This window comes from Heptranchias perlo, chromosome 2 (genome assembly GCF_035084215.1).
Source record: "Heptranchias perlo isolate sHepPer1 chromosome 2, sHepPer1.hap1, whole genome shotgun sequence".
In the NCBI taxonomy this organism is placed as follows: domain Eukaryota; kingdom Metazoa; phylum Chordata; class Chondrichthyes; order Hexanchiformes; family Hexanchidae; genus Heptranchias; species Heptranchias perlo.
In genome coordinates, this window is record NC_090326.1 from 103541099 (window position 1) to 103556388 (window position 15290).

General features: G+C 47.9%; 1 protein-coding gene across 1 annotated transcript in view; it reads left to right on the top strand.

The window, feature by feature from the left end:
* The window catches only part of ddc (dopa decarboxylase), a 108206-nt gene that overhangs the window by 67913 nt on the left and 25003 nt on the right, over positions 1-15290 (top strand). Inside the window, exon 7 of the mRNA XM_067998682.1 lies at positions 4478-4572. Within this exon, the coding sequence (XP_067854783.1) occupies positions 4478-4572 (95 nt within the window). The remainder of the gene's footprint in view (positions 1-4477; positions 4573-15290) is intronic.

The window sequence follows — 15290 nt, forward strand, 5'->3', positions numbered from 1 at the left end:
AGATTTAGTGGCAATCTCAAACATTTGTCAGGGTACAATATCTCTGTTCCCTTAAGAATCCTGAATACTTGAATAATATCTCCCATGAGCCTTTTCATCTCTAGAGTAGACAATCCCAGATCCTCTTCATCATTTTCTGCCTCCTGCGCCTCCAGTTGCTGTGGCGGATCTGCAGGAAAGGAGGGTGAACATCTTAATCCCTTGGTATTAAGGGGACAGAGAAAGGTTATGAAAGGCTGTGTCTGTGTAGTGCTTCACAGTGATGTGTAGGTGTTTAGCGATTAACCTGGTGCCAGAAAGATGCCGCTGATCTCACTATTTCCCACATTGAGTGCCCATGAGTTCCATGGCCCTGTCCTCAAAGGGGTTGAGATGTTTAAAGCTGGGGGTGCCTGTACCATGCATTGTTTGGCAATTTGCCCTGCAAAAAGATAGAATAAGTGAGGATAAGGCTAGCAGGTGAGGAATCTGTGCCAAGTGGCATAGGAGAGGTGAAATAGGAGATGTGGGGGTATGAGGCATGTTAAAGTGGAGGAAGGGGTTTTAGGGTTGTGCGTTTAAGTAGTTACTGTAAGTGGAGTTGGATAGCCATAGTGAAAGGTGTTGAGTTAGAGCCAGTCTTAACCAGAGTGCACTGCAAAGGGTTGTAGAAGTGTTGCCTTAAGAGGATGAAGATTGTGCTGGTGCCCATGATGGGGAAGGAAGAAAAGGAGAGTTCCCAGTGTGTTACCTTGCTAGCCCTGGTGAGATTGTTGCACTGTGGCACTGGTCTGCAGTGCTAGGGGTGAGTAAGTTGACACTCAGTACCAGTGCCACCTCCCTCCAAACACAAGTTACATTCCTGACAGAATTGGTGGCACCCTTCTGGCCTTCAGTCGCCCCTAGGAGAGCTCGGAGGTCTGCATCTGTAAAGTTTTGTGTTCTTCTCCTGGATGGGACCCTGCCCTACTGCCCTCTGGAAACAGATGCTGCTTAGTCATAATTCTGCACATGTATAATAAAAAATATTGCTAATACGTGCAATGAAGTTATGTGAGAGTGAAATGAAAGAGCCATGCACTGTTGCTCTCTCACTTGTTTGTCACCCAGTGTGCTATTGGAGAGTGCAGGCTGAACTGTCTTTCTAAACGACAAACAAAAGTTTCCAGATAGTTCCGCTGCTTACATCCGTTTTACATGGGTTTTACACCAATGCCTGCACCAATGTGAATGCAAATGTATTCTGCGGCGAGTGACTCACCTCCTGACTCCCCAAAGCCTTTCCACCAAATACAAGGCACAAGTCAGGAGTGTGATGGAATACTCTCCATTTGCCTGGATGAGCGCAGCTCCAACAACACTCAAGAAGCTCACCACCATCCAGGACAAAGCAGCCCGCTTGATTGGCACCCCATCCACCACCCTAAACATTCACTCCCTTCACCACCGGCGCACAGTGGCTGCAGTGTGTACCATCCACAGGATGCACTGCAGCAACTCGCCAAGGCTTCCTCGACAGCACCTCCCAAACCCGCGACCTCTACCACCTAGAAGGACAAGGGCAGCAGGCACATGGGAACAACACCTGCACGTTCCCCTCCAAGTCACACATCATCCCGACTTGGAAATATATCGCCGTTCCTTCATCGTTGCTGGGTCAAAATCCTGGAACTCCTTACCTAACAGCATTGTGAGACAACCTTCGCCACATGGACTGCAGCGGTTCAAGAAGGCGGCTCACCACCACCTTCTCAAGGGCAATTAGGGATGGGCAATAAATGCTGGCCTTGCCAGTGATGCCCGCATTCCATGAACGAATGAGAAAAAAAACCAGGAAATCCCTGGGTAAATATGACTAGAGGTGGGCGCAATTTTTTTTAAAGGTGCAACAGCGATGTAATTCATTTTAGGAAATTCTAGGTCCAAGTGTATATGGGTGTTCTTCATACCCCTCGCTTGTGACCAGTGTTAATGCCAGAAAATGACGCAGAAGGCATTGTGACATCACTTGCATGTCGTTTTAATACAATTTAAATTTCTGCATCTCTTTCAATTAACATCTTTCCATACGGGCCCATTCTACCCTGGAAATGTGTGTCATATACAAACAGAGTGATGAGCTGATATAACAGGTCTCTGCCCTTTTTTCCACATTCTAACACCTTGGTCCACATGGGGCATTGGGATGAAGAAAATTGGCCGCTTAAGGTGTTAGCCTTGGCTTAGTGGTAGCACTCTCACCTCTGGCCCACATGTCAGGCGTTCAAGTTCCACTCTAGAGACTTGAGCACATAAACTAGGCTGACACCTAGAGATGCACTATCAGAGGTGCCATCTTTTAGATGAGATGTTAAACCAAAACCACATCTGCTCTCTTAAGTGACTGTAAAAAATCCCATGGCACTATTCGAAGAAGAGCAGGCCAACGCTTATCCCTCAACCAACATCACTAAAACAATCTGGTCATTATCTCATTGTTCGTGGGTCCTTGCTGGGTGCAAATTGGCTGCTGTGTTTTCCTGCATTATGTGGAGATGCCGGTGATGGACTGGGGTTGACAATTGTAAACAATTTTACAACACCAAGTTATAGTCCAACAAATTTATTTTAAATTCCACAAGCTTTCGGAGGCTTCCTCCTTTCTCAGGTGAATGGTGTGGAAATCGAATTTTCGAATCCTTCGCATTTGAAAATCACAGAACAATGCCTGGTGATTACTGCCCGTTGCCAAGGCAATCACAGTGAGCAGACAGAAAGGTGTCACCTAAAAGGCCACCGAATATACAAACCCCCCAAAAAAAAAGAGAGAGAGAGAGGAGGAAGACAGTCAATGACCCGTTATATTAAAAACAGATAACATTTGTTCGCTGGTGGGGTTACGTGTAGTGTGACATGAACCCAAGATCCCGGTTGAGGCCGTCCTCATGGGTGCGGAACTATGGACTACTCCTCAGAATCAGTTTCTTTCTTGGACACATGAATCTCCATCAAAGACGGGCACCTCAGCACCTCACTCTACCGCAAGCCCACGGACAACCTCACGATGCTCCACTTTTCCAGCTTCCACCCTAACCACGTCAAAGAGGCCATCCCCTATGGAGAGGCCCTGCGAATACACAGGGTCTGCTCAGACGAGGAGGAACGCGATGGACACCTACAGACGCTGAAAGACGCCCTAGTAAGAACGGGATATGATGCTCGACTCATCGATCGACAGTTCCGACGGGCCACAGCGAAAAATCGTGTAGACCTCCTCAGAAGACTAACACGGGACGCAACCAACAGAGTACCCTTCGTCGTTCAGTACTTCCCCGGAGCAGAGAAACTACGCCATGTTCTCCGCAGCCTTCAACATGTCATCAATGATGACGAACACCTCGCTATGGCCATCCCCACACCTCCACTACTCGCCTTCAAACAGCCACCCAACCTCAAACAAACCATTGTTCGCAGCAAATTACCCAGCTTTCAGGAGAACAGCGTCCACGACACCACACAACCCTGCCACGGTAACCTCTGCAAGACATGCCAGATCATCGACACAGATACCACCATCACACGAGAGGACACCACCCACCAGGTGCACGGTTCATACTCCTGTGACTCGGCCAACGTTGTCTACCTCATATGTTGCAGGAAAGGATGCCCCAGAGCATGGTACATTGGCGAGACCATGCAGAAGCTGCGACAACGGATGAACGGACACCGCGCAACAATCGCCAAACAGGAGGGTTCTCTCCCTGTCGGGGAACACTTCAGCAGTCATGGACATTCAGCCACCGACCTTCGGGTAAGCATACTCCAAGGCGGCCTTCGAGACACACGACAACGCAAAATCGTCGAGCAGAAATTGATAGCCAAGTTCCGCACCCATGAGGACGGCCTCAACCGGGATCTTGGGTTCATGTCACACTACACGTAACCCCACCAGCGAACAAATGTTATCTGTTTTTAATATAACGGGTCATTGACTGTCTTCCTTCTCTCTCTCTCTCTTTTTTTTGGGGGGTTTGTATATTCAGTGGCCTTTTAGGTGACACCTTTCTGTCTGCTCACTGTGATTGCCTTGGCAACGGGCAGTAATCACCAGGCATTGTTCTGTGATTTTCAAATGCGAAGGATTCGAAAATTCCATTTCCACACCATTCACCTGAGGAAGGAGGAAGCCTCCGAAAGCTTGTGGAATTTAAAATAAATTTGTTGGACTATAACTTGGTGTTGTAAAATTGTTTACAATTCCTGCATTACAACAGTGTTTCCCTATATTACACTTCAAAAGTAATTTAGTGGCTGTGAAGTCTTTTGGGATGTCCTGAGGTTGTGAAAAGTGCATTATAAATGCAAGTTCTTTCTTTATCTCCTATGTGCCTATGTGTTGTTGACAACAAGTGTGGCTTTGTTGTAGAACATTTCCTTCCTTTTCCATGCGTCTGTACTTCATTATATAAAGTATAAAATGTTATTTCACCACTGATTGACTTCATGTGTAATATTTCAGGTAATTCTGAAAATATCTGGATGCACATTGATGCTGCCTATGCAGGAAGTGCTTTTATCTGTCCAGAATTCAGACCTCTTTTAAATGGAGTGGAGGTAAGGACAACAACATTTGATACAATATTCTGATTCCCTCTGTTCACTCAATTCATAAATGATAGGAAGGAGGGTATTTTTAGAAATATTGGGCCCGATATTACCATGGCAGCAGGTTCGCGGCGGGTGGTCGATTGGGTGCATGAGTAACGTGCCCGGTGAAATCAGTCTGCCCCGCGCGCAATCGCAGGCTGATTGGATCCACTTACCTGTTCTTCCGGGTTCCCCGCTGCAAAGCTGCGCGGCGGGTGGACTGCACATCACAGTAAGGTCTGTCAGCTGGAGTAGCTCTATTTAAAGGGGCAGTCCTCCACTGACTAATGCTGCAAGAAATAGGAAAAATTACAGCATGGAGCAGCCCAGGGGGAAGGCTGCTCCCAGGTTAATGATGCCTCACTCCAGCTCTTATTGGATGGGCTGACAAAGAGGGAGAGGACAGAGATCTTCCCCCTGCTGGGCGGGAGGAAGCGGCCTGCCTCTGCCACCAAGAAGGCCTGGCTCAAGGTGGCAGAGGAGGTCACCTGCACCACCAACATATCGCGCTCCTGCATACAGTGCAGGAGGCGCTTCAATGACCTAAGTAGGTCAGCCGAAGTGAGTACACTTACTCATTCCCCTACACTCCATCTGCCACATCACCGCCCCCACCCCACATCTCCTTCTGCACTGTCAACACTACTCTGTCACATCACCCCTCACACCCACTCAAACCTCATCCTCATCTTACCTGCACTTACTCACCTCGCCAGTACTCATCCCGCCACTACCACTCAACCCAATCCTCATATAATCTCATGGCTCTATCTCATACTCACCCTCTCATGCATCTCTTTCACAGTCAGCCTCACTCAACCTGCCACTACCTGTGCTGTAGCCACAGGGCATGCATCACCTATGTGCAGTAGGAAGCGTAAGGCAAACGTGTCGTGAGCATGAAGGGGATTCACAAGGATGTTTGAGGGTTTGTCATGGTTTTTACTTATATTTAATTTCTGATCAACTCACATTACATATTATATTGGCACCACTACTGTCTTTGCGATTCTTGTCTGGTTTGTGCAATAATGCCCTTTCCTGAGGATCACCATGAAGACCCACAACTGATGCCACCCATTGTGTCACTGCAAAGTGGGTGTAGGTGTATTTGCAGGGCTCTTTTGTGCAGACGACTGAGAGATGTCGGCGATGTCCCCGGTGGCACCCTGGAAGGATGCGGAGGAGAAGTTGTTGAGGGCAGTGGTGACTTTGACAGCGACAGGTAAGAAGATGGTGCTTGGGCCAGCCAGGAGCAGCTCGGCATGAAGGAGGCTGCAGATGTCCACGACTACATGTCGAGTGACTCTGAGCGTCCGTGTGCACTGCTGCTCAGAGAGGTCCAGGAAGCTGAGCCTCAGTCTGTGGACCCTGTGGCGAGGGTAGTGCCCCCTGCGACGCATCTCTCTCTGCGGTTGCCCTCCCTCCTGCTATGCAGGTGGATGTGTCACAGCACTGTGTTGTGGAGCTCCACATGTCAGAGGTGGACGGCGTGGCTGGCAAGGCTGGTGATGCTGTTCGCCCTCCGAGGAGGACATGACGGCAGCTACGGCGGCCCCCATCCGGAAGATGCACATCTGAGGGGGTCTGCAAGGTAGGTACATGTCTCTGGACCCCGGGGTAAGTGTGCAAGTTGGTGAATTTTCTTGTTAGGAGGAGGGTGGTGGAGGCCAAACTTTGTCCAAAGTGACAGAGTGGCCTCCTGCAATGAGTGAGGGTCTCCCCCCCTCCCCCACCTGTCAAATGGACCTTTGCAGCTGCCACAGTCTGATGGCTGCAACACGTCCATTTGAACTGGGAGTGTTTCCCCCAGTACGGGAAACAGTCCCAGTTGTTTGCAAAATCCCACCCCTCCTAAAATATCATGTTAATCAGGTCTCTAAACGACCCGAAATACCTAAATAAATACCTTAAGTGGCACCCCGCTGGCTTTAATTGCCGGCGGGAGTCCCACATGCGGGGGCTGCGCGCGCATGTCAGCGCGTCAGTGGGGAACCCGGAAATGGGGCGGGTTGGAGCCGGGCTCCGGACCCGCCCCGGGAATCCCCGATTTTCGTAGCCCCCCCCGCCAGGAACGCACCCAATCGTGGGTGCTAAAATCGAGCCCATTATATTTGCTGATGACAAAATCCATGTAGCTAATATCACTATAAGGGAAATTCATAGTTGGGCTAAAATGGATAGAATTTAATATGCGTACAAATGAAGATGATGCACATTGAAATAAGAAATACAAACCACTTGCACACAATGAACATTTGTCTATCAGTAAAGGTGGAAAAGGAAAAGATCTAAAAGTATCCAAGTAACATGAGGCTGTTATTAACAGGACTAATCAGGTAATAGATACAGTTCAAGAGCATTTGCTTATAGTCTACACATTACTGTTGGAGATATTAGCAGACAAATGCTTAATAGATTCAGTTGACATTTCTCTATCTGCTGCTTTAACAGAGGTGTGAATGAGTGGTGTGTATTTTTCTAGTAGTTTATTTTGCTTGTGTGCAGCAATTGCTGTCACCTGAGCTAACTCTGGGGAAAAAATGAAATAAAAACTGAAACATAAGGGTAGAAATAAATATGTGAGCTGTTCTTAAGGCATTGCCTATTTTTGAGTTCGTGGACAGTAATTTCACCAATATAGTAATTTTCAGAGAAAGCTATAGCATGTGATTAAAGTGTGTGGGGTCAGGGAGAGATTCCTTGATTTACATGTCAATGGTGGCTATCTGCACTACTAGGGGCACATCCAAGATGCCTACTCATTGAAGAGCCCACAAATTGTGGCGGATTTGTACCAGGCTGGGAAGTTGTTTCCCCCCTACCTCCTTTGTAATTAATCTTTTTGGAAGTACTCCTTTTTCATCAAGGATCCAGGCCACAATCCCAGAGTGGACCCCCAGGTGGGGCCCACTATCACCATATAGCCTGGTGTCTACTGACTAATCTATGCCTGCAGCCTGTGAAAGCCAGGAATACAAGAATTCCCAGCATTGGAAGACCCTGCACTGATGGCCCTGTTTGGGATGGGCGGAGGCTCCGCCCCCAACAAGACCCATTGGGAATTTCAGTGTTATGCTGAGCGGTTGAGAGTCCATTTGGCAGGTTGTCCCTCGGTGACTCTAGAGCATCAGTTTAAACAATCATGAGTGATTCTCCCACAACACAATGGCGAAGTCCTGCTATGTAGTTGCCACAGATGCTGCCGCATGCTCCATGCTGACAATCTTTCCTCTATGGTTGTACAGATCATGGTGGTGCACTCTTCCACACTGCTCTGAAGATGTTACAGTGTGTTTTGCATGGAGACAAGGGTTCACAATGTCCATTCTACTCAGATAATATGTTTAGAAGCAGATCTGAATTACCAGGTGCTACAACAGGCCAGATTCCTTGCTGGATCACTGCAACCATGTGCCTGGCCTTGGGCAGCCAAAACCATTTGCTCTTCCTCACCCATGCTTTGTGAATCTCCCCGTGCTCCCTTGACTAATTCACTAACTGCCCTTTCTGCACTGTCGGTGTTAGGCTGGGGCTTCATTCTGTTCCTCAATTTCTGTAAAAGTAAAGGCAAAATGTCAGTATGTACAGTCATAAAAGCATACTACACTCTCAATTACACAGCTTTAGTGTTTAGGTCAGTATGACATTGAAATGCAGTTGTGCTATATTTCCTGACCTGAGCACATTTCTCTAGTCATTCGCCTCCACCATTGGCATCCCCCGCTCCCTTCCATTGACCTGCAGGGTGACCTCCTCACATGGGTTCAGGGGTCAAATTCCTGTTGCCCTTCCCCAGTGAACCCCTAATGGGCCCTGCAGTAGCATCTCAGCGTGCATGCTTACTAAAAATTCATTTGTCCTGCACATTGAAGAGTCATAAGAAGGAGAAAAGGAGTAACAATGTTAGGGAGCTGCACTGCTTGTGTCACACATAGCAAGTATGTCTGTGAGTAGGTTCATTCATCAACTTTACTCTTGCCATTCAAAGAATCCCTTCAGTAGCCCACGTATTTCTGCCACCAATACAATGGTTAATGTCATGCTACTATTCTGCAGGCAGTAGCATTGAGAACTAAGAGGTTGTTCAAAGTTCACTTGCAGTTATATTAGTATGTGATAGTTGCAGGCCAATAATCCCTGGCACTAGACTTGGTTAATTTATTCAAACCTTTCCTCTTCTTCTTTACGCCCCTCCATATCCTGGGGTTTCTGGATATTACATTCACCAATTCAGCTTTTTTTTCTCACACTTGGTGAATCTGGTGCTTCAGGGGATGGGGGTGCTGGAGGTGGGTGCTCCTCTCTTCCATATATCATTTCTCACACTCTGTGGACCAGTGCCTCCACAACCTCATTGTCAAACCTGTATTTGAACTACAAAATTGCTGGTAGAAAAAGTGCTGCTTTTAAATCCTAGTCAAGGTCCTTAGTATGCTCCTATGAGCTATATTGTAGCCACACTCTGATGGCTGCTTCATTGTGTGAGAATTAAAGTAAACAGACTAATGCAGATGCGCTGAATATTCCTTGGAGCTTCTCTCGCATGGAAACATTTGATGGAGGTATTCAAAATCACAAAGGGTCTAGACAGAATAGATAGAGAGAAATTGATCCTATTGGCGGAAGGGTCCAAGAACCAGAGGACAAAGATTCAACGTGATTGGCAAAAGAACCAAAGGTGACATGAGGACAAACTTTTTTACACAGCGAGTGGTTCTGATCTGGAATGCACTGCCCGAGGGGGTGGTGGAGGCAGATTCAATCCTGGCCTTCAAAAGGGAACTGGATAAGTACTTGAAAGGAAAAAATTTGCAGGGCTATGGGGATGGAGTGGGGGAGTGGGACTAGCTGGATTGCTCTTGCATAGAGCCAGCATGGACTCGATGGGCCGAATGGCCTCTTTTCGTGCTGTAACCTTTCTATGATTCTATGAAACAAGGCTTCCACTGAATTTCTGCTAAAGTTACGATGGCGGAGTGGGGGAAACCCCAAGGAAAATTCGCAGCGATAGAAAAAAAAGTGCTTTTAGCCGTGTGCTTTACTGTGCTCCTAAATCAAAGTCTAGGCAGCAATTTCCAGACTATAATTATCCCCAGGTGCTGTAACATTTATGTAATTGCAGGTGATTTTAAAATAGTCATAAATATGAAGTTTTAGTCAAGAAAGTAGCAGGTTCTAAAAAGCCATTCTAATATTACATGTAAACGTCCACATTGCATATATCTCCTTACAATAACTATGGAGTGTGATTTGTGCTTTATGGTTAAATCCACAAGGCAGTAACAACTGATAAGGATTAAATAATTCACTGGCTCTGAATCAACAGATAAGCAATATTCCAAATTACAAAACAGACAGGAGTTCAAACAATAACCAGACTGTAAGGAAATAATGAAAAAGAATTTATCAATAGGTAGATTAAATCTGTTAGAACTTGCTATGGTTTTATTAGTTTCTGAGGAAATGAATCAGCAGTACATCTTGCATCTGTCAACATAGCAAATATTCAATGGATTTTAATTTTTTTTTATTCATTCATGGGATGTGGGTGTCGCTGGTGAGGCCAGCGTTTATTGCCCATCCCTAATTGCCCTTGAGAAGGTGGTGGTGAGCTGCTGCCTTGAACTGCTGCAGTCCGTGTGGTGAAGATTCTCCCACAGTGCTGTTAGGAAGGGAGTTTCAGGATTTTGACCCAGCGACGATGAAGGAACGGCGATATATTTCCAAGTCGGGATGGTGTGTGACTTGGAGGGGAACGTGCAGGTGGTGGTGTTCCAATGTGCCTGCTGCCCTTCTCCTTCTAGGTGGTAGAGGTCGTGGGTTTGGGAGGTGCTGTCGAAGAAGCCTTGGCGAGTTGCTGCAGTGCATCCTGTAGATGGTACACACTGCAGCCACAGTGCGCCAGTGGTGGAGGGAGTGAATGTTTAAGTTGATGGATGGGGTGCCAATCAAGTGGGCTGCTTTGTCTTGGATGGTGTCGAGCTTCTTGAGTGTTGTTGGAGCTGCACTCATCCAGGCAAGTGGAGAGTATTCCAGTGGGCTCGATGTTAGCAGGGCTGCGGGTTTGTGGCGGGGGGGGCTATCGCGCCCGGTGAAATTAGTCTGCCCCCCGTGCGATCGCAGCCTAATTGGAGCCACTTACCTGGTCTTCCGGGTTCCCCACTGCTGATCTGCGCGTCGGGCGGGCTGCGCATGCGCAGTAAGGTCTGTCAGCTGGAGGAGCTCTATTTAAAGGGGCAGTCCTCCACTGACAGATGCTGCAACAAATAGGAAAAATTACAGCATGGAGCAGCCCAGGGGGAAGGCTGCTCCCAGGTTAACGATGCCTCACTCCAGCTCTTATTGGATGGGCTGACGAGGAGGGGGAGGACAGAGATCTTCCCCCCGGCGGGCGGGAGGAAGTGGCCTGCCTCTGCCACCAGGAAGGCCTGGCTCGAGGTGGCAGAGGAGGTCACCTGCACCACCAACATATCGCCCACCTGCATACAGTGCAGGAGGCGCTCCAATGACCTAAGTAGGTCAGCCAAAGTGAGTACACTTACTCATTCCCCTACACTCCATCTGCCACATCACCGCCCCCACCCCACATCTCCTTCTGCACTGCCAACACTACTCTGTCACATCACCCCTCATACCCACTCAAAGCTCATCCTCATCTTACCTGCACTTACTCACCTCGCCAGTACTCATCCCGCCACTAACACGCAACCCAATCCTCATACAATCTCATGGCTCTATCTCATACTCACCCTCTCGTGCATCTCTTTCACAGTCAGCCTCACTCAACCTGCCACTACCTGTGCTGCAGTCAAAGGGCATGCATCACATATGTTCAGTAGGCAGCGTAAGGCAAACGTGTCATGAGCATGAAGGGGATGCACAAGGGTGTTTGAGGGTTTGTCATGGTTTTTACTTATATTTAATTTCTGATCAACTCACATTACATATTATATTGGCACCACTACTGCCATGTCTTTGCGAATCCTGTCTGGTTTGTGCAATAATGCCCGCTCCTGAGGATCACTATGAGGACCCACAACTGATGCCACCCATTGTGTCACTGCAAAGTGGGTGTAGGTGTATTTGCAGGGCTCTTCTGCGGAGACGACTGAGAGACATCGGCGATGTCCCCGGTGGCACCCTGGAAGGATGCGGAGGAGAAGTTGTTGAGGGTAGTGGTGACTTTGACAGCAACAGTTAAGAAGATGGTGCTCGGGACAACCGGGAGCAGCTCGGCATGAAGGAGGCTGCAGATGTCCACGACTACATGTCGAGTGACTCTGAGCTTCCGTGTGAACTGCTGCTCAGAGAGGTCCAGGAAGCTGTGCCTTGGTGTGTGGACCCTGTGGCGAGGGTAGTGCCCTCTGCGACACATCTCTCTCTGCGGTTGCCCTCCCTCCTGCTGTACAGGTGGATGTGTCACAGCACTCTGTTGTGGAGCTCCACGTGTCAGAGGTGGACGGCGTGGCCGGCGAGGCTGGTGATGCTGTTCGCCCTCCGAGGAGGTCATGACGGCAGCTACGGCGGCCCCCATCTGGAAGATGTACATCTGAGGGGGTCCGCAAGGTAGGTACATGTCTCTGGACCCCGGGGTAAGTGTGCAAGTTGGTGAATTTGATTGTCAGGAGGAGGGTGGTGGAGGCCAAACTTTGTCCCAAGTGACATAGTGGCCTCCTGCAATGAGTGAGGGTCTCCCCCCACCACCTGTCAAATGGACCTTTGCAGCTACCACAGGCTGACAGCTGCAACACGTCCATTTCAACTGGGAGTGTTTCCCACAGTACGGGAAACAGTCCCAGTTGTCTGTAAAATCCCACCCCTCCTCACATATTCACTTAATCAGGTCAGTTAATGACCTGAAATACCAAGGTAAATACTGTTAAGTGGAACCCCGCTGGCTTTAATTGCCTGCGGGATTCCCACCTGCAGGGGCTGCGTGCGCACGTCGGCGCGTCTGTGGGGAACCCGGAAGTGGGCTGGTTGGAGCCGGGCTCCGAACCCGCTCCGGGATTCCCCGATTTTCGTAGCCCCACTGCCAGGAACGCACCCGATAGCAGGTGCTAAAATGAAGCCATGTATTAGTCAAATTGCTCTTAAAAAATTTAATTGTTAATTATATGTATTAGACTATTATAAATAATGAAAGAAATGCTATGTAAACACTAAACTAGAATTTAAGAAGTGTACTGTGTACAGACATAGACAATCATTCTGATAAATTAAGTGTACAACATTCGTTTTCAGAATTAGAAGAGCACACATTTTGAGTGGATCAGTATAACTGTAAATGCAGATGTAAATTCAATGACTAAAGGTCCAATAATGCAGTCAGCTGTTCCAGTAGTGTCAGCATCAATTGTGCATGCAGAGGATGAAGAATTGGGTGATCAAGCTTCAGGCCTATTTCTCGCCCAGTGCGCAGAGTACTATTCTGCAGTTTTAGCACAGGGGGCTGTTGCACTTCTCATGTGACATCCTTGTTAAGGGTTCACAAATTATGTTAATTACCTGATGGCAGACAGTTGAGAGGGCCCCGTTTCCATCTGTTATGTGCGGCCTTTTCCTGTAAGCAGATACAAAATGTACATATATTGAAATTAGACATAGCAGAGTTATGTCATTCAAGTGCCTAGCCTACATGCCACATTGGGGCCCATAATACGATGGCAGGCACCTGATGTGTATCAATGCATTGGGCACCATTTCCTGGAAAAGTTGTGCTCCAGGCTCAGGCCCCCCAAGTTCCATTTAAATGAGATTCCCACCCTGGAGTTCCTGAACAGAGCTCCAGCTGCACAGCACCTATTTGGAATGGGCGCTGTAGGAGAGGTCACAATAAAAATGAACTCACCTCTGGCACCCCTTACCCCCTGCCATCAATGTCTCCCTTACCCTGTGCCCCTTTCTCAATGCTCAGTGCCCCTCCCCCTTCAGGAAAGTGTCTGACACCTACTGAAATGCCAGCTGCCTTCCACTGGTTGCTGGTGCCCAAAATGTGCACCCTGTGCATCATGAGAGACATGCCTGGAGCGCCAGTAAATTATACAAATCGGCTGAGTTCACTTTATCTTGTGGGACAGTGTTCAGGCCGCATTATTAGCCCCACTGTGTGTCAGTTCATGAACGTGCAGCATGCAAGGAGCTTCTGCTGACAGTGTGTTTGGTAGACCTAACTTGCAACATTTTTGCACAACATTAGAAGCATATTTCTGTGCCAGCAACAAAGGCAAATTGCAGGGGCTCTTATCTAGGCAAACTTCCTGAGTCCAGACAATTTCTCTCTCATCTGGTCCACAACCTATAAAAATGGGAGACAGCATTCACCCACTGCTTGTCCCCTCCTACTCAGGCATTTGTAACAGTACTCCTGATCGGAGAGTGCCCCTCAGCTCCAAACAATTCCTTTGCTGCACATCTGAAGTAAGACCCGTAACTCCTCCTGACCCTCCTTGCTTTATTTACAATTGCCAGCATCAATCCTTTAAATTTTTCGCAGCACAGCTCTACTTTAACTCTGAGCAGCAGAACTTTAACAGCTGCTGACTCATTGGGCCCGACATTACCAGGGCGGCGGGTTCGCGGCGGAGGGGTCGATTCTCTGAGAGCTGCCAAAAGGCCCAGAAGCTGGTGGCCAGACCATTAGCTATAGGCCTCTCTGACCTACAGATGAGATTTTCTTTCTGTCTCTGTTTCCTGCCAGGGATGGGCTTGTGCTAGGGGTGGAAACAGGCCCTGTTAAAGACCTGGCTCACCAAATTTGAATGCAGCTCGACCTGTATAGGTGCAGAATACTCTGGGCACACTGCACCTACCAAGTGTTGGGGCAGATTAGCTCCCAAACTGCCACAGTACAAAAAGTGCTCTTCATGGACATTTAAATTCTTTAATTTAATGGTTATTGCTGCAAGGGGAAAATACATACATTCACATTTAGTAAGAAATTTCTGTTTCATGGCTTCTTCTCAGACCTTAGCAATAAACCCAGATAGCAAAGCAATTCTTCACAGACTTTTACCTGCCAGATTACAAATCAGAAGGCTGTTTCTATGAAACACAGTTAGCATAATCATCCATTCACAAGGGCTGAAACTACTGGAACTTTCCGTGACCATGTCTGGTTGCACAGTCCTTGCTGGAGTACCGAAAGCATGTTTTTGTCCTTATCAGTCTGCTGCAGGTACACGGTGGTTTATGATAAACTGAAACGGTGAGTTGAAAATTGAGTTTTGCTGCATACCTGGGCAATCTTCCACATGGTTGGATAAATGCCATTGTAATGGCTGTACTGGAACAGTGGCTAGTTCCGGTGAAGGTCTTCAGCACTACATCTGGGATCTTGTCAGGCCCATAGCCTTCAATGTGTTCAGTGCATTCAGCCGCTCCTTAATGGCACATGAGTTGAAATGAATTGGCTGGACACTGGCATTTTTGATGGTGGAGTAGGATCATCCACTGGCACATTTGGCAGAAGATGCTTGCAAACACTGCAGCTATGTCTCTTGCACTCACATGCTGGGCTCCACCATGGTTCAGGATGGAGCCTCAATATATTCGGGACAGAGCATTAGCTGTAAAAGACATGGCAGAGATGAATTGATACAGAAGCCAAACTAATTTCTGGACTAACTCTTCGGACTAACATCATTATTTCAGCCAATTACAGCAGGATGCAACAGCCTTCT